The sequence below is a fragment of the Alligator mississippiensis genome, chromosome 4 (assembly GCF_030867095.1).
Source record: "Alligator mississippiensis isolate rAllMis1 chromosome 4, rAllMis1, whole genome shotgun sequence".
NCBI lineage: Eukaryota > Metazoa > Chordata > Crocodylia > Alligatoridae > Alligator > Alligator mississippiensis.
In genome coordinates this window covers 237,031,862-237,055,702 of record NC_081827.1, presented here as the reverse complement: position 1 = coordinate 237,055,702, position 23,841 = coordinate 237,031,862, and the positions used below count along the sequence as shown (strand labels likewise).

General features: G+C 42.9%; 1 protein-coding gene across 2 annotated transcripts in view; it reads left to right on the top strand.

Annotated features, from left to right (window-relative positions):
- Positions 1-23,841, top strand: part of THSD7B (thrombospondin type 1 domain containing 7B) — a 680,297-nt gene that overhangs the window by 86,898 nt on the left and 569,558 nt on the right. For both annotated transcript variants that reach the window (XM_019480192.2, XM_019480191.2), the window contains exon 2: positions 22,718-22,891. In XM_019480192.2, coding sequence (XP_019335737.2) covers positions 22,753-22,891 — 139 coding nt within the window. In that variant the 5' untranslated portion in view covers positions 22,718-22,752. The remainder of the gene's footprint in view (positions 1-22,717; positions 22,892-23,841) is intronic.

The window sequence follows — 23,841 nt, the reverse complement described above, 5'->3', positions numbered from 1 at the left end:
AACAATTTCTGGCATGTCCACATCCCATTCTTTCAAAAGCATGACACAAGAGGTTTTCAGTTTTATAAGGATCAATATAACCCAGATCAACTGCAATCCATTTTTAAGCCCCTTGTTTGTGCCAGTGTATTGAAAAAATGTTAAGAGGTAAATATAGTCCTGACTCCTATGGTAACACAGTTCCACTTTCTCTACCTTTTGAACAAAAAAAGGTTAAATTACCATTCTTATGCCCACAGAGCTTCACAGTATTCTTGGCTTATAGGTCACATTTTGAAGAAATGTATAGCATAGGGGCAATCAACATGGGTTCATCAGAGGCAGGTCCTGTCAGACCAACCTGGTGGCCTTCTATGACCAGGTCACAAAAGTCTTGGATGCAGGTGTCGCAGTGGATGTAGTGTTCCTGGACTTTAGGAAGGCCTTTGACACTGTCTCTCACCCCATCCTCATTAAAAAATTAGGCGTCTGTGGTGTCGAAGCCTACACAGTCAGATGGGTCGCAAATTGGCTGGAGGGCTGCACCCAGAGAGTGGTGGTCATTTTCAATCTGGAGGGATGTGGGCAGTGGGGTTCCCCAGGGCTCGGTCCTTGGTCCCATGCTGTTCAATATCTTCATTGGCAATTGGGACTAGGGGGTAAAAAGCACCTTGTTCAAGTTTGCAGATGACACTAAAATGTGGGGAGAAGTGAGCATGCTAGAAGAGAGGGACAGGCTACAACTAGATCTCGACAAGTTACAGAAGTGGGCGGATGAGAGCAGGATGGGTTTCAATACAGACAAGTGCAAGGTGGTGCACCTGGGGAGGAAGAAGCAGCCGCATACCTACAGGCTGGGGAACTCCTTTCTCGTCAGTGCAGAGGCAGAGAAGGATCTTGGAGTCACTATTGATTCCAAGATGAACATGGGCCAACAGTGTGGGGACACAGTCAGGAAGGCTAACTGCACCTTGTCATGCATCCACAGATGCATCACGAGCAGGTCCAAGGAGGTGATCCTTCCCCTCTTTGCGACGCTGGTCAGGCTGCAGTTGGAGTACTGCGTTCAGTTCTGGGCGCCGCACTTCAGGAAGGATGTGGACAGCATTGAGAGGGTCCAGAGGAGGGCCACTTGCACGATTAGGGGGCAGCCAGGCAGGCCCTCTGAGGAGAGGCTATGGGACCTGAACCTGTTCAACCTCCACAAGAGAAGGCTGAGAGGGGATCTGGTGGCTGCCTACAAACTTGCCAAGGGAGACCTGCAGGCAATGGGAGAGTCCCTTTTCCCTCGAGCACTACCGGGGGTAACAAGGAACAATGGCTGTAAGTTCACTGAGAGTAGATTCAGGCTAGATATCAGGAGGCACTACTTCACTGTCAGGGTGGCTAGGAGCTGGAACCAATTCTCCAGGGAAGTGGTGCTTGCCCCTACCCTGGGGCTCTTCAAAAGGAGGCTAGACAGCCACCTAGCTGGGGTCATTTCACCCCAGCATCCTTTCCTGCCCACGGCAGGGGGTTGGACTAGATGATCTGCTTAGGTCCCTTCTGACCCTACCTACTATGAAACTATAGTTAGAGTTGTTAACATAAATTGCAGTAGGATATGATATATTTGTCTATTCATGCTTCCATCAAGTCATGCATTTTACTGGATTTATCTCTGAGAGTTTGAAATGAACAAATATGTTAAAATAGCCCAGATAACTTGGCATATAATTGTGTGTGTGGATGCAGGTTTTAATATTTGAAAATATATATTTAACTGTTTGAAAGAGTTATAGAAGTTGTGTCAGATGCTTTAGACAAATAGGAACATATATAAGATGGTAAGCAATCAGCAAATGAGATTTCATGTACTGTAATTTCAAGTAACACTGTTTTTGCAGGTGAAGCTGGTAATCCTTCTGGATATAAATCCACAAAAGAGAATTTCATCTTATGTTCATTTCCCCTAGTTAAAGGCTGTTCCTTCAACTTTTATTTCTGTATCATTATGCATGGAAGAAAAAAGACTTAAGTCTTATGAAACACTACCAAAAATATCTTTCTGCCTTCAGGAGTGCACTTAGTTTGGAAAAAGTACCACTGATGAGAAGTAATGGGGAAAAAGCATACTTAGATATTTCAAAAACTTGGGATTTATTTTGACTAGGATAAAACATTTTCTTTTGAGTTTACTTTTTCTTTGTGTACTTTAGTTCTTTCTAACCTACACAGTAAAATTCTGGTGTGAAAAGTAGAAGTCTAGTTGTACTTTAGCATGTTTAGGTGCTTGAAATGAAGATGAGGCTTTCCTTTCTAGGTTAAGATTTTGGATATATAACTGTTATCCTTTTGATAATAACTTTTGAGTTCTCAATAGTCCTTTCCTTAAGTATTGCCTTGCACTTAATATAGCTTAGAATTGGGGCAATACTTATAGTTAATTTTGTCCAACATTTTCAGTTAAAACCTCTTTTCTCACTTGCTTATAATTTTACTTTTTTTTTTTTTTGAAGTTTGAGTTTAAATGGTTTTGACATTTTGAGGTTAGAGGAAAATAATATAATTGTCCATGATTATATTAAAAAAACCCAAACAATACTATAATCTGTTTTGTAAAGAATTTCTAATGCCTTCTTACTTTGGAATGGGGATGTCAATTCTAACTGGGATGGTGTCCAGCTCTTATGGGTGAATTTTTTGTGATTCCTAGGAAAATCTGCTCAAGCTTGGCCAAATCATAAACCTCTTAAAAAGCCTCAGTTCACACATGCCCAACAGAGACTTGTTAAACTTTGGCAACTAGCTTCTGGTTAAGCTTCCATCTGTTTCTGGCATGTTGCATCCCCTCACAGGGCTTAAACGTGGACTGTATTGCACGTACTGTTGCTACATGCTCAAGGACTGGACTTGTTCAGTCTTGGGACTGCAGGGGTAGAAAAGGTTTTCTCTTGCAACAGCTTGTCTTGGCACATAGAACCAAAGGAAATCAGACTTTCTTCCGCACTCTGTCATCCCCCTCTGTAGGCAAACGTAGGATTTTGAAAAAACACATAATACAACATTATTTTTTTTTCCTGATTTTAAAAAGAAGCTAATAGCTTTTCTGATGTGCTAGAGGCCTAGATCTATATTATCCAAGCAAAAACAAAAAACCTCATTGGGAGGAGGGAGAACTGACTGCCAAATCCAGAGTGGGGCAGGTACCCCCCCTCCCCAGGCTGGCCACAGCTGCTCCTTGCTGTCCAACACATGGGCCCCCTAGAGGCTCTACCATGGCCTCAAAGTGCCCCTCACCACCAATTATATGTATATTGCCCTGTCCTGGCTCCATTCTGTCCCCCCTTACCCCTCAGACCCCAGATTATATCCTACCCGTGTGCCCCTCTGGGCCCTCCCCTATCCCTGCAGTGCACCCATGAGCTCTCTGAACTGACCTGTTCCCATCAAGCCCCAGGCCCCTAGCCTCTTACACCCTGCTGATCCCTCCTCTTTCTCTCTTAGCACCCAAACCTCACTGCAGCCTCACCCCCCCGGGCTTTCCTTGCCCATTTATTAAACCCCCCCCCACAAACCCTTTCACATCCTATTTCACCACCATGGTCCTCACTACTCCTCAGCCCCAAATCCCACCTGCTCTTTACAGTCCCCTATACCGATAATGTCCCAGCTCCTCCTCATCTTACAACCCCCTACTGTACAGCACCTCTCCCTATGAAAACCCCTTGGTACTGAAGACCCCTCTCCTGTTTAACTCCTCAGAGCCCCCAGGAGCCCCTTCACTTCAGACCCCGTCCCAGATGGTGCCACCGCCCCTCACAGCACCTGATCAGACTGTGATGGCTGTAACAGCTGCTCGTACCACACGCTGACAACTACTCGCACACTCAGACTCTGCATGCAGGAACCTGATATCAGCATGAGGCTAGAGCAGCCCTTATAGTCATTACCATCACTGCTCTCCTGCGCAGAGCCTGCAGGGAGTGACCTGTCTTTGGGAGAAGCAGAGGGGCCAAGCAATTAGGAGGGGGAAGTTTTGGGTCCTGTGGGGAAAGAGGTTCTTGGGAGGTGAGTTTCCTTAACACACAATTTCTCTCTCATGTACACACATGCTCATGCGCAGACGTGTGCACACATGCACACTACTTCCCAACCCTGCATGTCCACAGCTGTTATCCACTGGCCTCCACACTCAACACACGGAAAGAGTGGTGGCAAAGGAAAACTAGCTCCAGCCACTTGCAGCACCCCTGCTCATGATGACCAGCCTCTCTGGATCCATACGTACCTGGCCTTATGCCGTGTTGGTTGTGCTGCTGGTTCAGCATCCCACAACCCCCACCATTTACTGCAATGAATAATGTGGGAAAAGGTCATTACATTATCTTAACTCTTCACCTCGTCTTCACAATGCCTTGCTGCCTCTGACCCCAGCACCACTGCAGAGCTTGGTCTGTCTTCAATACAGTCCCTCTTCTCCCTGTCTCTGATTATTTGTGGGTTCGAATCACCTGGAATGTGATCTAGTCACAGGTTTCTAGGTAGTGGCGCACTTTTATTGGATGTGCTGGGGGGTGAGCATAAAAACAACACTAGGAGTAGATTACAGGTTAATTATTGAAGAAAGGATAGCTTGATTATTGGAAGGTCAGGGATTGTTAACACCTAGGGAATAAAGAGATTAGCAGGAATACAGTAGATACTGATCCATGAAGTCAGTTGACTCCCTCAGCTCCATTGTGGCTGCCCCTGTAGGGCAGTTTATTTTAAACTTTGAGTAGAGCAGAAGTCAAAGGGGGATCTAGGAACCAAACATTTTTAAGCTTTCCCCACTCTGTTGGTGAATGAAGGACACATCTGTTTCTAATGAACCAGGAAGGGTTCTGCAACCAGAAGGGAGCAGAAGGAGAGAAGTGGGATGTGGTGTGATGGATGATGTGTAGAACCAGAATAGTAGGGACTGGTGGATAAGATGGGAAGGGACAAGAGAAGGGGAAGGTCAGATGAATAGAAACAGAATGCAGTCTTGGGTAATGGTTGGATAGAAATAAAGGTTAGCAGAGCAACACTTGGGTACGGGGCAGAACAAGTTTTTTCAGTCATCTTCACAAGAGTGTGCCAGTTTCCAAAACCTGAATGTTAAATTCCCAAGTGTCTTCATTCCTCTGGTGTTAACGAGTAACTGTAAGACACTTGGTAATACATGTGCTTCATGGTATCAATGGTTGGTCTGAAGATTGGATAGCAGCCTCCCATTGCTATGAGTTGTTCTAGTAACTCAAGTGATAGAAATCAGTGCTTTGGGTCGAAGAGTCCCAGGAATGGCCATTATTATACACCCTCATGGCCGTACAGCTCCTGCCACACTCTGCCTCTAAACTGCTCTCTCTTTTCCTCTTTCCTGTCATGCCTCGATATTCTTAATCAGTTTGGAAAAAGGAGGTTGCTCAAGAGCTTTAGAGTAAGCCTAGGTCTGTCTCCTTACCAGCAAATCCCCCCTCCTGGACTCTGCTGCTCTCAATCTCACTCTCATGTTCAGTGGGACCTCCTGGCCTGTACATTCCCCCACCCCTCAGGACACCTGTTGCCTTATGGACTATTCACGGCCTCTGACCTTCCCCTTCCGTATGGCCATGCCCATGCCTTGCAAGTGTTAATCATGAAATATCTCAGTGGGGCATTGGGCCCCAAGGTTATCTCACAACTTTTCCAGCTTCTCTGCCTTTCCTAACCTCTGTCCTTCTTGGCCCTTGTCTCTCCCCATCCCAGACTGTGGGCCCCTGGCCTTTTGCTGGGCTCAAAGCAGTCACATATCCCTCAGGCATGACTAGAACAGTTACCTCCTCAAACCCAAAAACACATGTGCACTCATCCCCCCCAAATCATATTTTCTTCCTCTGCCTATGACTACTGCTCTGCACAGTAGGCACTCATAGCCTATAACTCTCCCTGGTAACCAGTGTTACTGCTACCCCTCACATTGAATCTTTTGCTATCTGGGTACCTCCCTGGGTAGTTTTTCCTGGAAAGTAACAGGAGCTGTAGCCTTCCCGCTAAGGGCTCTTCTGGTGTATAGGGGAGATGAACCAGAATTGCAAGTCAAGTTCAAAAGGTATGCAGGGAAACATGCAGGTACAAGGTTGGATTGAGTTCAACATGGAAACTGAAGTCTTGTGGCATTGAGTGTGGATGCATCTGGGAGCTTGCAAGGAAGGGAAGGGAAAATAAGGAGTCAAAATTAGGAAGTCAGGCAGGTATTGGTTAGAGATAGATGACAGCAACATGGGAGAACAAAGGAGGGTGGAGTTGGTTGCAGTGCTGGAAAGAGGAGAAAAGTTTAAAGAAGTGAGAGGAGTTGGTAGTTTCAAGAACAGGGAGGGGAAAATTGTGGCACCTGACTGTGGGGTTTGAGACAAGGTGATGCTTCCATAAGAGGACTACAACAGAGGTAGTGCCCAGCAAATGGTCTAAGTCAGAGTCAGGAACTGGAGGGGGCAAGGTGTGAGGCTGTACTATCTGACTGTGTGCGCCTGTTTTGTTTTGAAGTGTTTAAGTGCCTGCTTGTTTGATATAAAAAAAGATGGGGAGACAGGAAGAGACTGAGTGTAAGGTTAGGAACAGCGGCAGGAGGGGTAGAGGTTGGCGGTGTGGATGGTTACCGGAAGTGCAGAGGGTAGAGGTGGAAAAAAGCGCCAGTTTTATTTAGTTTCAAAAGACTTTTTCAGTCGCATTTGCCCATGAGTAGTCAAAAAGTAGATTTTACTTTATCTGATACATTTTTGGATCACAGTCTTTATTTATGTAAATGTTTGTGGTTTTGCTCCATTTTTTTCTATCCTAAGGTGCTTATATCTTAAGTCTTCACCTGTCACTGATGCCAGAGGGTTTGTGAAGCTCTCCTTTTCCTTGGCAGGTTGAGATGCGGAAAGTATTTGCAATTATGCTTTTTCCCTGGTGTGGAGAGGGACATTAATAATGGAGATGTGTCAGAAAAACTGGTTTTGTTACCTTCTTGGCTGCATAGGAAAGCAAAGCAGAATGCATGCGTTTTAGATAGCGCAACATGTTGAAGCTCTGAAATATGAAATGGACTGTTGATTTTCATAGGTCATGTTCTTTTCCATAAACCAAACTGTTATCCATTCCCAAGGGGAAATGGAACAACTGGGTTGACTTCTCATTATCTCTTTCTATGGCGTATTCTTATTGAATTACTGCCAGGTAGATGTAGCAGATGCTCATCAAGCCACTGCAGGACTCCTATGTTAATTGAACTATAATGGGGATGACAGCAGGGAAGGTCAAAATGATAGGACCAGTGATGTAACATGAACTCTGGTCTCCTACAAGCTGACTGGATAATTGACTTTGCTTAGATAATGTTATTGTGCTAAAGTTTTTATCAGTTTACATCATTATGAATTTTTATGGTTTGCATTGTGGGCGTACCCAAAAGTCCCAGTCAGGATCAGCTCCATTGTGCTCACTGCTATACAAATATACTTCCTACCCTAAGTAGTTTACACTCTGACGTGGACTAGAATACAGACTGTGACAAACGAGAGGAGAGACAAAAAAGGAGGGTGGACAAGAGAGGAGATATTGTATTGAGGTTTTAAATTTCATACAATCGATGATTTCAGCTCATTTGAGAGAACTGTCTTAAAAAAACAAAGTAGTGGCCTTTATTGCTTGTCTGATACATTTCTTTTACCATAAAAACATAGGTGGTATCAAGGCAGGGGTAACAACTAGGGCTGTTAATTAATCACCATTAATGGGTGCAGTTAATGCAAAAACAAATTAACGTGTTAACTTTTTAAACGTGCGTTAATTGCTGCTGCTGGGCTGTGCATGCTGGGGGCAAAGCGGCCGCTCTCCCTCACTGCTGCTGGGCTGCGCACATGCACCCGCACATGCACCTGCACTTGCACATGCACAGGACCAGCAAGCATCCACGCAGGGTCATGCTATCTGGGCACCAGTGCTATGGCAGGGCAGGGTGAGGCACCTGCCTCTCCAGCAGGAGAATGGGATAGGGCAGGAGCGGCCCTTTGAGGGTGGAGGGGAGCTCTGTGGCCAGGCTGACAGCACAGGGGCTGGACAGCCCCAGGAGATGCTGCTGGGCGGGACTGGGGGGAGCAGGGGGCTGCAGGTCAAGGAGTGTGAAGTAGTGGCAGTGCTAGGGAGCTGCAAGTCAGGAGTACGGGGCACCAGCAGGGCCAGGGGGGCTGCAGGCTAGGAGTGAGGGGCACTGGCAGTGCCAGGGAGCTGTGGGTTGGGACAGGTGTCCTCTTTTTTGGAAACATGGTAACCCTAGTTTTGACCCTTTTCACTTACTATACTTAATCACTAGGTGGAAATTACCACACTTCTACTCTGTTCTTATGGCACTGAGTTGTAATTGAAATCAGTTTATTTGAAAATATAGAAAAAAACTTCCAAAATATTTATAATAAATGAGGAATCATTCTATTGTTTAACTGCACCATTAAAATTGCAGTTAATTCCAACTATTTTTAATCTTGTGATTGATTGCTATTAATTTTTTTTTAATTGTTTGACAGCCCTAGTAATAACAAACTATTTAGAAAACATTTCTGCATACATGCACACAAGGTATTATTAATATCTTCTGATGCGAGAAGCATATTGACATTTGTGGTGATCATGTAACATAGGACTAAGTTTTCTGTGAATTTTGGTGCAAATTTCTGAAGGTAAATCCTGTATGGAAGAAGTGAAACCTGGGGGCCAAGTTCTATTCATACTTAAACCTATATAACACCAAATCCATTCTAAACAACGGATTAAAACATAAACAACAGATTAAAACAGGGGTTGGCAACGTTTTTGAGTACAGAGCCAAAAACACCTACAGCCTTGACTTTTAAGGTGTTGGCATGCGAGGGGAGCTGCAAGGGGACGAATCCTTGTTGTGGCAGCACAGGCCTGGCCCTTTCCTTGAGGTGCGAATGCCAAGCAAAATGCTTTTGCATGCCGCGGGTTGCCTACCCCTGAGTTGCAATGAGTTTGCATAGGTGTGGTTTTAGGATGAATTCAAAACGTAAAGTTTGCATATTAATATATAATGGATAGAACTTTCTGGCCCGTATTTAAGAAGACAGTTTACTGTTTCTTGCATTCATTTCAGTTTAAGGGTTTTTTTTCTCCCAACATGTTCTTAACCCACCCAGTATCCTTTCTGGCCTGTTTGTTAGTAGCACTTTTCTCTTTCATAGTCTTAGAAGAATATTTATTTCACATTCTTTCTTTAGCACCCCCATAGCAATTGGTCCTAATGACAAGGAGAGAGATTGCAAATTGAAAAAAAAATTGTGACTTAGAAAGAGAGTGAATGAACCAACCACAATGTATGACAAAGCGTCCTTTGTTAGTTTATTTTGACAACTCTAGCTTTAATTAGTTATTGTTATATATCAGAGCATTCTGGTAAATGTACTGTACTAATTCATAATATATTTTATAGATATAATGAACCTTAGTTATGAGATCTCATTACAACATTTTGCTGTTAAAGCTTTACTGGGAAATGTGGAAGGACTAGTGTTTTAGTGTGTTGGTGCAAAGGATTTATTGCAAACTGCCTTTTTGAGCCCCTTAGTGTTACTTAGATTTTCCAATCTTTGCCTTTTTTTGTATGTTGATAATTCAGTGTATTGAAGTAAACAGCTGATGACAAAGGATACATTGGAATAAATGTTTATTCCAGCACTTCAGAAATGAGTTTTTTTAAACTGCAGAATTTATCTTGTAGATATGTGTGAGCCTGTTTATATTAGTTCATTTGTTCATGGACTAAAACTAGATCATTCGGAAGGAAGCATAATAAGAGCAAAAATAAATAGGTGCAAATACCATTAAGAAGATATTTAAAATGTTAAACATTTACAGCAGAAGAGAATGTTTATAGCTTTAAGAACAATTGAGAGCTGCTTCTTTATATCTGTACTAGCATGGTGTGGTGTTATAGGTTTGGCTTTTCACTGGTAGCCTCCAATTTTGGTGAGACAGTTTTGCACATATACTGTAAATGCTTTCATTTGAATGTAACTGAAAATAAAAATAACATTTTCCTCTGTCTTTGTACCTGTATCTGATTTCCTCAGGCAGGTAGCCATCAGAGCAATTATTTACTCTGTTTATTGTATGCCCATATATAAATAGCATTTTAAATGACTGAAGAGCCTCATACCTATCACTCCTCTTGGCAGAGGGTATATTAAAAGGTGCCAAGCCTTTCCTTGCAGGTGGGATGAACGCCTTGACATCATGATTGACAGCCACCATCTCTGAAATGTTTCTGAAGTCAGGAGATAAAACCATCCTTTCTTTGTCTCTCGAATTGTTGGTTGGGGGGATCATGACAGGGTGGCACTTTATTAGGTTATAGATCAGGGGTGGGCAAAATGTGGCCTGCAGGCCAGATGTGGCCTGCCAGGCCATTCTATCTGGCCTGTGGGGTCACTAAAAAATTTAGAAAGTTAATATTCATCTGCCCCTGGCTGCCTATCATGTGGCCCTTGATGGCTTGCCAAAACTCAGTAAGTGGTCCTCCGCTTGAAATAATTGCCTGCCCCTTTTATAGATGCACATAACACTTAGAATGGTTTAAAGCCAGCTTAAACTTGAAGTAAACAGACATACAAGCCTCTTAAACTGGCTTATGAACACCAGTGAGGCCCAACGCAGTCCAGTGAGCAACACGTTGTCTCTCTGGGGGGAAAGGTAGGGGGAATGGTGGAGGCCTGTATTCTCTATTGAGAGAAGCCACAGCATATACAGATATTTGTTCTCTCAAGAGAAACTCTCTTAGGAGTGATTTGATCCTGGTTTTTCTCAGGTTATTTTTCTTTTGGAGTGGCCATTTTTACTTCGGTGGGGAAACACCTGAACATCTGGGCCAGGAAGAATCATTACACATAAACTGGTTTAAGTGATCAGAAACTAGTTTAAAACTGTAACAGAACAGATGCTCAGTGTGCAGAAAACTGGTTTGAAAATGGCTGAAACCAGTTTGAGATAAACCTGGTTGAATGCAGTATCAGACTTAACTGATTTGTGTCAAACTGGTTTATGCAATGTCTGTCCCAGACCCCTTGCTGGTTTAAGTTAAATCAGACTTCCCCAGCATCCCCAGACTCCCCTGGCATCCTCTCTGGGCTGGGTAGGGCTCTCTGCTCCACAGCAGAGTTGGCTCCTCCCCTCTGCTCCCTGGCTGTAGCTCTGGCACAGACTTGCATGGACCGCAGCATCTGCCTGGCTTCCTCCTGCTCTCCCCCTCCCCTCACCACTGCCTGCTAAGCAGGGATCCCCTGCCCCCTCTGCCTTACACAGACACGTCAGCATTAGCTAGCAGGCCACATTCTGGCTACAGTCCCATGCTGTGGCAGACAGCAGTGTCAGCTTAGGGCTTTTTGGAGCTAATCCACAGCTCAGCTGGTAATGTCTCTTCCTCCCTTCTTTGTTTAATAAGGGCTTGAACTAATGAGAGAGGATGTTTGTTTTCTGATGGGGTAATAAATGCTGATAACAGAGCTGATAAATACTCTGTTATGAAGGAGGGGGGAACTCCTCCCTAATCCTGTTGGGGCCTGGCCATGCTCCCCTCAGCTCAGCCCTGTGGAAGAGAGGGAGGGCTTCTCTAGCACCCCCCTCCCCTCCCCTCCCCTCCCCTCCCCCCCCCATGGTTTCTAGCCTGAGCCACTGCAGGCATATGCCTGCATGTCTGGGATGTCTGTGCAGTTAGAAAGTGATTTAGCTTAGCCAGGTTAGACTAACCTGCAAAGATTGAATCAACTGAGGCTCAGGCTTTTTGAATGTCTGTCCCTAGCCCTATACACTTGTAGTTTCTCCTGGGAGCGCAGTGACTTTCCCAGGAGAAAGTGAATGTCTGTATGAGGCCATTGCTAAGTCTTAGCATTGTTTAAACAAGTTTTTTGCAAATAATGCTAATACATATACATTCCTTTGTCCTGTTACTGCAGTTTAACAGTATTTCCGGGATCTGCACAACATTTGCACTCTTCTTATAAATTATGCATTAGGGATGTTCAAGCGGAAAGAGAGGCATTAGAGATGTTTGAACAGATGCACTATCCAGTGCACTATTTCGATGCACCTTTCATTGACAAAAGACATGAGCCAATTGGGATTTGTGTAGCCAGAAGCATTATTTGGTTAAAGAAATCCTAATGTCTGTACTTAAATGCATAACCTGGCTTTTCTTGGCATCTTCACAATATTTTTATTACATGGTCTGTCTATTAATTTTGCCACTGCCAAGGAAAATTGTGATAGTTATTTCTTTAAAATGTCACAGTGGAAGCAATTAGGTACCTGTACAGGAATTGCAGGCTATGCAGATAATGATACATATAGTTAAGGTTTCTTGACACTTTCCATAATAAGGCTGTGTTTTCAATGTAGACCTTAATTTGTCTCTGCCTCAGTTTCCTGTGTGTAAAATGGGAATAATAATATTATTTCATTTGAAAGAAGATATGTGAAAACAGAAAAATTCATTAACACATGCAAATCCAAAGATAAAATGATGGGAGCACCATAGAAAATCCATGAGACTATTAATAATGTTGTACTCAGCACAGGGTTTGGATGCTGTGTGGATTATCATTCATTGGATTACCTGTTGAATTTGGATAAAAGATATTGAATAATGTCCATCCTGTATACTGAATAAGGCAGGAATCATAATGAAAAACAGTGTATGATTATCAGGGATCCGGGTTTTCTGTTTCCCACAGAAAAATGGAAAAAACCACGGATTTTACCTTTTACCAGGGGAACATGAGGATTTCTCATTTTGCAGCTTTGCAAAGAACTCTCTGCAGCTGGCAGAGTTCCAGCCTGCAAGGGGCTGGGAGGGAACGGGAAGAGGGTGGTGCCATGTGTATATATATGCACGTAGCCACCAGGCAGCCTGGAGAGCAGCTCCTGCAGGTAAGTGTGGGGATTGAGGCCCCCATAGGCAGGAAGAAAGGAGGGATGGGGTTTGGCAGGACTGGGGCTGCTGCCCAGCCAGGAGGTACATGGGGCTTGGGGCTGGGAGCTGCAGTGCGCAGCCACGGGGCCCCAATGAGGAGTGAGATGGGGGTCACAGGTGGCTCATCTGGGGGCTGGTGGGATGGGGCTGGCTCCTTGCCACTGTATGCACTCCCAGGAGGCAGGGGGGATCCATTGTTGATAAGAAACCAGCAGGGTCTCTGCATTGAATAAGCCCGAAGGGTTGTTATGCCTTTTACCCTCTCAATTAAATTTTTGACAGGCCTAAAGGGATTCTGAGTATAGACCTACAGCCTGGTCCCACCCAGAGGGCAATAAACCAATAATTACAAGACAATCAGATATAGATTCAATGAAAATATAACAATAACAACAAATAGGAATCAAAAGATAAATCAGGACATACAATATTTACAAGCAACAGCCAAACAACACCATTAAGGCTTAGTGTGGAGACTGAGATAGCTACTTTAGCCTTAGCCACAGTCACTGAGGCTTTCTCTGCCTTTCCCCAAAATGGGTACTGAGGACCTCAGATACAAGGGTAGGTGATACTATATCTTCATGAAAGACGGTAGGTAGGTCAGGCAGGTTTGTTCATGGGTGGTACAAGTTGCTCCACAGTTCAGTGATATCCTGGGAGTTTGGCCCCTCACCCATACAGGCACTCTTTGCCTCAAATCAAACACTGCTTAGCTTGCTGTGGCAAGGAAGTTTGGTGCCCAGGGCAAAGTCCACAGTGGCAGCCCACCCTCACTTCATGCAGAGATCCAGGGGGCACATGCCCCCTCATGCCCACCCTCACTTCATGCAGAGATCTGGGGGCACATGTCCCCCCATGCTTGCCCAGGAGCGCACGCAGTGGCGGGAGCCACCCTCCCGCTGTCCCTGCATCCCCCTAAATGGGCCGCTCACAGCTCCATCCTGTCCCAGCTAGGCAGTGCCTGTTGGCACCCCTTTGCTTGGGTGCCAGGGGTACTTGCCCCTCCCCCTTTGCTTTGGAACTGCTGTTTACTCCCTCTCACGGATACATATTACATATTCTACCAATCCTCTCACAAGCTCTTACAATCCAACCCTCAGTCAAATGCTTACGCTATCAGACTCACTCTAGTTGTGCACAAGATTGCAATCCCACATCACACACACCACGCCATGCACACACACTTATGCACCACACTACACACACCCCATTAGCACCACACCAGTACACTGGGGTACTGACTTACACCGTTTTTATATTGGACTCCTCACACCACCTGTCAGTCATTTTATCATCCAATCATCAGTCACCTCATTCTGTCAATCAATAGTCCACCTCAGTTGGACCACTCAGACCTGTCCAAAACATACACTTCATTGTCATACTTTTTTCTGCCATCATAGTTATATAATCATGACAGACTGCACATGCTTACAGCTGGAAATTAGGTCATAGCATCATCAAGGTCAGAAGTTCACAGATTCCAGAGACTTTTAACCTCTAGCTATCCAACACATGTGAGACCAGGCCACGCCTCACAGCTAACACCATGCCCCCCAGACCAGTGTGCAGGCAGGCTGCCTGCAGTGGGCTCAGGCTTCCTGCCCTCCCCTGGGACCTCTGGAGCCTGGCGGGTATGACCCAGCACTGCAGGGATCAGTAGAGCCATGTGGGGATCTCCTTGCTGCTGTGAGCTCTGCACTGCCCTGATGACATGTTCTGTGCACACGCCTGCAGCGAGGGGCACAACCCCGTGCCACCACCCCTGCTGCTGCCGCATGCACAGGGGGCTTGTTTCCAGGACAACACAGAGCTCACAGCAGCAAAGAGACCCCCACATGGCTCTGCTGTTCCCTGCAGTGCCAGATTGCACCTGCCAGGCTGCAGGGGAGGGCAGCGGGATGGAAGCCTGAGCCCGCAGTGGGTAGCTCGTGCCCACCCCCAACCTGTGCACAGAACTGGGGGGCATGGGGCCATCCCTGCCCCTCAGGACCGTGTGCAGTGGCAGGGAGCTGGCGCTCCCTGCTTGAGCCCGCAGCGGGCAGGCAGTGGGGAGGGGGGGAGGTGGGTGGCTGATCTGGGCTCTGTGCTCTGCTCTGCTGCAGCAGCCACTTCCTCCAGCTGGGGACAGGGCTCTGTGGACCCAGGTCCTTGGCTTTGTAGCCCTGGTAGCTGGAGACCCCATCCAACAGGACTGTGGGAGATGGGGGGCTGTGGGTGGGGGATGAGGGGCACCAGCAGGGCTAGGAGGGGCTGTGGGGGTGAGTGAGGGGCCTTTTATTTTAATAAGAGATTTTGGGGTTTTTATCAGAGAATTTACAGTTTTTTATCAGAGAAAACCAGGATCTCTGATGATCATGTAATTAAAGGCTATCTTAACATGGCATTTACTAACTTTTGAATGCTTGACTTCACAATCTTAATGCTCTTTGAACCCACTGTAATCTAAATTTATATGCATGCAGATGAAGTAAATTTGATCTAGGTGCATTTCTTTAACTGACCTGTTCTGAGCTGCTTAGGGAAGCTTAAAAGTCATATACTGTCTGTTATTGAAAGACAAGTGTGTTTTCATAGTATGCATTGGAAATACTTATAATGAACTGGATGTAACAGTAATATCATTTCACAGAAGAGTTCCATTCTATCACTGTTTTAATTAAAATCATTCTGCTGATGGAAAGTTCATTCTCTGGTGTTTTCTTTAATGTATTCGTAATGCATCTGTTTGGGCTCCCTTGCTAGAGCTATCTTTCATTATAATCCACTTAGCTAAATTTATAATTAAACTTCTAAATGCAAACCTGACTACGTTAAGTTGCCAGGATGCACTCTGAAGTGAAAACTCATGGCAGGAAACAGGAAAAATTTGAATTTAGGATTTATAGATCAATGTAAGTTAAGAAGCATTTCAGTGTCATTATAGCAGTGGCCTTTTCATTCTAGTGCTGTTTAGTTCTTCAGCCTCCGTGGTAGATGTAGAACAAGAACTAGCTACTGCTGCCACAGGAAGAAAAATTGTTGAAATAATTGAAATATAATTAAGTGACAAGCCTTCAGGAATCACTGATATGCATGAGTTTGCAGATGTAAGTTTGAGATCATGATGAAGTAAATATTATATAGTATTCCTGTTAGTAGCTAAATCATGTCTATAAAAGCCATTAAATATTTCTAAAATACGCCATGCCCTGACCTGTGCTACTGCCCCATCTCCTACCCAATCACAAGTCATATTGCCACCCCATTTCAGACCTAGTTCCCCACCCGTGATGCCATCTAGCCCCTGCCCACCCCTGACCCAGGCTGCCACCCGATCCTGAACCCTAACCCTGGCTCCTGACCTGCATTACTGGATTGTTGCTAACTCTACTGCTCCAAGCAGCAGCTTTGGGTTTGGCCATGGGCCAAGGTCACAGCTGGGGCAGAGCTGGAGCGCTGGTACTCAAATTCAAGAAGAGACTTGTTTTCTACCCTTATTGACAGAGGGTGAAAAAACCCCTTATCTTGGATTTGAGTAAATCCAGTAGATCCACTTGTGTTTTAATTACAAGACTGCCTTTCCCCAAATGTTTCATAAGTGGAAGGATTTATAATATATACTATTTATATGGGAATAAAATTTAACTAGGTATTTTCTTGTGGTGCTAAGAGTTGGTTACACGTGAACATAAAACTTGAGTTAATGAGTATGTTCTTTGTGGCTCTAGAGGCTTACATAGGGCTTGCTAAAAAATCACAATCTATCCACAAAGGTTTCTTTTATTTTCTATAACTTTTATTGTTTTAGAATTAGGGATAACTTCATTTGAAGACCTCCAAGCCAATGGAGTAGCAGAGGCTATCTGCAGCATATGTAAGAGATGGTTTAACTGGCACAGTTTCAAGCTGAGATCTCCTGATGTGGAATCAAATAGGATTAGTCTTTGGATAATACCTTTTACAAACGTCAGGGCAGACTTTAGTAATAAAGGGGTGTTGACTTATTAGAAAGGTCAAGGCAAACAGTTAAGAATCAATAAATCTTAAGATAAATACATGTGATGAGTTTCTGTCCTACATTTCAGATGAACTTACTATTAGTGTATTTTTTTGTTGTTGAGAGAATTTAGAAATGATTAAAGATGATTATCTTTTTGTGTGCTAGACAATTGCCAAATGATTTACAGGTCAGGTGTGAGATCTGTAAATGCTTTTTTTTTTTTATTGCTGTTTAAATTGTTCAGACTTATTTAATTGCATGATGTCTTTAATAGCGTTACCCAGCTCTCTTCATCAGTGTTCTCTTTAGTAAAAATGGACTAAATTGACTCTCATTGAACTTGAAGGGGATTTCACTCACCTTATGACAGATGGATCTGAGGCCTTGAATTTGTGGGTAACACATATTACACAAATCCATATTGGCACAGGGTTAGATTGTGACTTCAAAGCCATATTCAAGAGCTTGCATGGCAGGACACAATTTTTGGATCTGGGATAAAATTCTTCAGATCCTATCATGTCTGCTGGGATTTGGAGACCTGGCAATAAGGAGTGGCTCCCTGATGAGGGGTTCCTCATGCACCTGAATCTTTTAAGGGTGTGTGTGCAGCTGGGTTGTATTCATGCCACTTGAACATGCTGGCTCCTGGGGACCTTGGCATCAGGGAGCTCCCCTATCCCAAGCTTCTTGTGTGCTTGTCAGGGCTCCCTCCCTTCCGAGGGGGGAAGGTGAGTAACCCACAAGTCACACGCCAGGGTCAAAGCAACAAGTATAACTTTTATTGCGAGTAACAGCAAAATGGTCTAATGGCAGCAACTCAATACCAGGGCTTACAAAACTGCTAGTACATCAGGTGGGAGGAAAGGCATTCCCCACCCTGTCCTAAGTCATTACTTGACTTGTCTCGGGAACCCTACCCTATGTACAGGGTGGCGAGACTTTCTCCTTCATCAGGTCCTCAGCCTTGTCCTTCCCCGAAGTGATTCCACCAGGGGCCTAGTTCTTATGATTTTTATACCTTCACTCCTGCTCCCCATCTCTTTGGGTTCTCCAAGCTGGCCCCCCCCTCCGGGATGCCAGCTTAGCCTCCTCCTAGAACCCTTTTCGGGACATGCCTTACAGTGCTCAGCCTTTTAAAAGGCCTGTGTTCAACATAGCTGTGAATGAGACTTTTAACCAGGCCAGCCAATGAGGAGCTTGGCATCAGAGACCAGTTTATCAATCCTGGGCTGTCCAAGTGCCCCTTTGAACTTGGTAGCATCCAGGGAGCCTGACATTAGAGACGGACTCCCTGAATGCTGGGAAATTGAAATGGGTTTGCAGCCAGCTTACCCAATGCCTCCTGAATCAGGATCCCCAGGTTTCTTTTAAGCTATCATGTCACATGTTCAAATTAAAGCGCAATGCGAACTAGCTACAAAGATGTTCCAAATTAAACGCGGGACATCTTTATGGCTTGTTGGCCATTTTTATCTCTCAGTTGTTTTAATGTGCAGCATATTACAATGTTTTATGTATAACGTGATAAATGTAATGTCTGCCAGGGGGCTAATACCCCTCTGGGCCAGTACCATACCCTCTTTGCTGTTGAGATATATCTGCCCCTCAAAGGAGAAAGTCTGAATACTCGGCTTCTGGTCAAGATAATAAGCACCTTTATCCTGCTTGTCTGAGTGGCTGCTGAGAGGGCAGGTTACACAGCAGCCTCTTAATCACTTATCCATCTATGTAGGGATTGCCCAAATTGGGCTGGTATTTATTTCACAGACATTGAAAAGAAAATATGATTTTTTACTTTTAATACAAGGCATGCTTTTAAGATGCAATTATATTTAATTTTATTAACTCTCTGGTGACTGATCTTTAACATTAAGACAAATTGCAAGTGTACATTCCAGAAGTAACCCTTCAAACATAAAAGTATAACAATGAGGCATCTTGTGATCTTAATTTCATAGGAAATTTACTTATGTATATTTGCAGAATTTCACCACCTTGTGATTTCATTCTCAGATTTGATTTGATTTGAGAACTGTCTGTTTTGTCACAGTTGCATAGAAATTTTGTACAAGAAAGGTACTCAGACATGCAGATGATATAAAGTATGTTGAATAAGCCTGGATAATAATAGTTTTAAAAAAATAAGAGAATTTTCAAGGTAAAGTTGCTATCCTGCAAACACATAAATATGTGCATGGTTTTAATTTATGCGTAAGTCAGTTTTAAATATGAGCTACAGAATTGTTTTTTGCTTTGTATTTACCAATTTACAGTTAAGCATACTTACACATACAGTAGGTAAAATTTGATGAAATGTTGATGATTTGTGAAATGTTGATGACCTTCATTATGTTATTTCTGTAGCTGTAGTTGCCTGTGCAATAATTTATTTTGATCATATCTGAATAGAAGTGCTAGTCTTCCAAATTGTGCTATACAAACTGAGGTATAAGGACAAATTCTCATCATTTACTCTGATGTAGGTTCTTGAAATCCAATAGAGTTGTGCTAGTGGTGGTAAGATTGGAATTAGGCTCAGAGTGTGTTAATTTATTCTTGATTTTTACCATTTTTATTTTAATCTCCTACTTGCTCCTTGGAGAACATTAAGCTTGAAGCCTGGTCCAGGGAACTAACAAGCTTCCAAGTTTGGCAGGAATCTGTTGCTTTTGGGGAGTTATTGCCATCCGCTGACTTTTTGAATACTGAGTTGGAGGAAGTGATATTCAGATGGTAACTGATTAGCACAACTTTTCTTTCAGCAAGAAACTTAGATAGTGAAATACTGTGGTATGAGCTTTCCTTTGATCTACCTGTGCTAGTCTTTACCTTTCTACTAGAAGATATTTCATTGAAGGCCCTAGCCTGACTTTATTCAGTTTCACTATGTAGAGAGTTTGACCAAGTTCCCTGTAATTGGAACCCTACTTGGACCTAGGAGTTCATTAGGATCGTGCCTGCATAAGACATGATCCTGTAAGATGCTGAGCCTTCTGGTTTTGATCCAGAACGTACTTTAATACTGTACATTAATATACACGTGTATGTAAAGTCTTGCAATTTTGAAGTTAAGCATGATAGGTGCTGCTAAACTGCCTTGCCTTCCTCTGCACGGGGAGTCTAGGATTCCATTTGCTGTCATATGTGGTGGCCACAATGCTGGGAATGAAATTAGGGGAAACATCCCATCTCACCATTACTGTGGGAGGTTGGGATTTGTCCATATAGGTGACTGTCATAGAGTTAATTGTAGTATGACCTAGTGCAGCAGGTACCAGTCTGTCCCTTGCAGGCAGCCTTTTGCCCAAGACCCTTTACTATTGCTCACAGCGACAGGAAATGTGACTTAAAACTGAGGTTACCAGGAAGAGTAAAGTATGTTGTCCACAAGGCCTTACTTGTTCAGTACTGTTGTTCATGAGTCAGTGAAGATTGGGAGTCACTGGCTTTATGTCACCGTCTCTCCTAAGGTTTTCCCCAATGCATTGCATTGAACCCACACCCTTCTTCCAAGGAATAAAATTCAGAGTCCTTATACCTCACTTCTACACTAGGTCTGACTGTTGGGATTGATTAGCTCAGCACCAAGCTTGCTTAAAGCTGCTCTGGTTCTTTATGTGACCTCATATGTTTCAAGACTTAGCTGTAGGTAAAGAGAGGGGGGTTTACTACTATTTTTTTTCTGCTTTCAAAACAAGCTTTGCATCCTGAATTCAACTTGAAACTGTATGTTCTAAATTTAACCCAGAAAACTTGGGGAAATGGAAGCAACTACTTTCATTGCCTGCATTATTCAGCTGGGTCAATTTGACAACTTTTCAGGTTTTGCAATTTGCTATGCAGCTAAAATATAAAAAGGAACTATATTAGATAGCAGATATAATATTATATCTTCTACTGTAGTTAGTCAATATCTGATTAAATATAATTGCATAAGTTTATCGTGATAGAAAATGTTTCAGAATAATTTAAATAAATCTTCAAATTAAAAGTTTTATTGTATATCCACTATACATGTTTTCAGGTTTATCTCTGACTCCTTATCAAGAACTATGCTGTGTATTATGTGCTATAATGCTGCTTTTTATAAGGTTGGAAATGTAATGGAATTTCAGAATTGAACCTTAATATCTGATTACTGTCATCATTTTGGTAATTTTCATTAAAATTATCTGTTGCACAAGAATCCAGTCCTTCTGCTTGCCCTGTTCAGATGGGAGATTTAGGTCTAAGGAATTTGGGAGAAATGACCAGTGATAGATATAGGGGTGTAGGTAATCTTAATGTAATCTAAATACAAAAGCCAATCTTTTAGGAGAAGAAATACACATAGGGTAAACTTTAATTTGACCTTCAGATTAGACATTTGTTTTTATTTATGAGTAGAGCTGTATGGGAAATGGTTTTCTCATCCAGTGAATGGGAATGGAAAATGTTTTTCCTGTTCAGTGAAAGTTTTTCAGATTTTGAAAATTTTTGAGTTTTGTACTTTGATGAACCTAAGATTTTTGATTTTTTTTTTTTTGAAAAAATGAAAGAAACACTCTTAGGATAGCCTGGTTATTAGGGCACTGTTGGTTGAGATTTAAGTCCCTGATCTGAATGCAGATTTATGGTGAGTGACACTAGGCTATTCTGAATTGGGTATATCTGAATCGCTCTAGTTTGGAGCCATTTCACGTTGTACATACAGCTTTATTACATATTGGAGCAGGACTTTGAACTTGGGTCTGTCACATCCCACTGGTGAATGATTTGGGGTACTCTGTGGCCTAATAAATATTTTAAGCATTTATTCAAAGTGGAAGATCTCCAACAAGAGAGTTTTGAGATGATTTCTATAGCCTTGCCCACCAGAATATATGTGAACAAGTTTCAGTCTGCGTTCTAACAGCAAAGCATGAGTGAGTCCAACCTCAGAATAGCTGCTTGTCTGGCCAAAGTGAGGAAGAGCATCGAATTTAACATAGGTCTCTTATGAGTGCTCAAACTTTTAGGTTGTCTGGGATTGGGGTTGGGATGTGTCTCTGATATTGATTAAAAATTCTATCCAAAGTTTGAGTGACTTTTTGGTCATAAATGGCTCTAGGTTCCTGCGGAAGGCTTTGGTTTTAACAAATTGTCATAGTCTCATTAAAAAACAAAGTAAAACAAAACAAAAAAAATCAAAACAATTTTGGTGCAAATTTCACAGTCAATTCTAGTTTTAATGCCAGTTTTCACTATAAACTATTTATAAAGTATGTAGAGATGAGCTCATATTGCAAACATTTTATCTCAGTATTCAAATTCATAGGAATTGGGATCTGTGTTTAGAACTGAATTTAGCTGTTTGCATCCAACTCCAACCGTGGTTTAGCTGTCCGTAACGCATGGAATACCCTGGTCATGTGTATGTTAGCAGTAAACAGCCTGAACAGATAAAATGAGTTGTACAGAATTCTCACGTAGACCTCTTTGACTCGGAGAGAGACTCGTTTGCACTGGCAGATCTCTTTTAAAGTTTACCAAAGGGTTTTATGATATCCACTATTGTCAGTAATACCTAGGATTTGAACCTCTGGGAGCTTAAAAGCCTGATTTTTCTATAGTTTGAGCATGAACCTTTGAAATGCCTGTAAAAGATGAATCCTTTGTGGATTAGCTACCAGAAGAACTATATATATGTATGTAGATATATGTATGAATATGTATGTCTGTATGTATTTTAGCAAACAATTTATTTTCTTTTCTCTCAATTCTAGGACTAGAGAAGAGAAGACACTGAATTAGCTGAAGTATGTTTCTAAGAGAAAACTGGGTTTCTGCTCGTTGGGCATGGCAGAGCATGAGGAAGTTTTTGCTTTTATTTGCTCTCTTAATATTACAAACAGCTGTTTTGGAAGCCAGGAAAGATCATCAATTTGTTTGGAAAACAGGTAGGAATGAACATACCCTTACTTCCTGTTTCCTAATTTGAGAAATGGGGTACCTTTACATACGCTGATTACACAAGATAAAAAACTAAAAAAAAAAGAAAAAAGAGCCTAATAGTGTTTTCATCTAGTTTTATTCTTTTCTTATGAAATGTTTTTTTCCCCTCTAGGTAATTGTCATCTTATTCACTGGGGAACTGTGCTCAGTGGTGATTTTTTAATATAGGTCTGGGTTTTCATAATGTTTTTAATTTTAGAAATTTCATTGCATACAAGCTATCGTCATCTTTCAATGATGCTTCCTTGAATTTTTTCACCAATATTTATAAATAATTGTGTGAAAAGGTTGTACTAAAGGTTTTCAAATGACCTGAGTCTGACATTTTTACTCTTGGCTCACCTCTTCTTATTTAATACTTTTACAGGGTCAGTTCTGCCTGGGATGTCTAAGTGCAGACAAAGTTAAACAAAAATCTTTCAACATGATGCTGCTCCAGTTGGTCAGGCCATGTGCAGCCCAGGTCCTGGACTGGCTGGAGCAGGTGTGCATGCGGCGTGGTTCCAGAGCTGCTTGGGCTGATACTACCTGTGGTGCAGTCTGGCAGGGCAGGCAGTGTGTGCAGTGCAGGTACTGCTCTGGCCAGACTATGCCACACACAGGGCCCATTCTAGCTACTCTGGGATCTGTGGGGCTGGATGATTTTGACACCTTTGCAATATTTTCTACTTTTTATAATCAGAGATTCTTTTTGTTTTGAAAATGGAACGATTGTAAAGTTGTTTTAAAGCATATACATTAAAATTGAATGCAGTGAACTTGAACAGAAAATGAGGCAAACGCATTGAAGTCCCCTCCCTGTGGATAATTATACACATGGCTCTCATTTGTGTGCATTTCTAATTTAGCCTTATGTGCATTTTTCAGATACAATTAATCTCAATTAAGTTTGTTT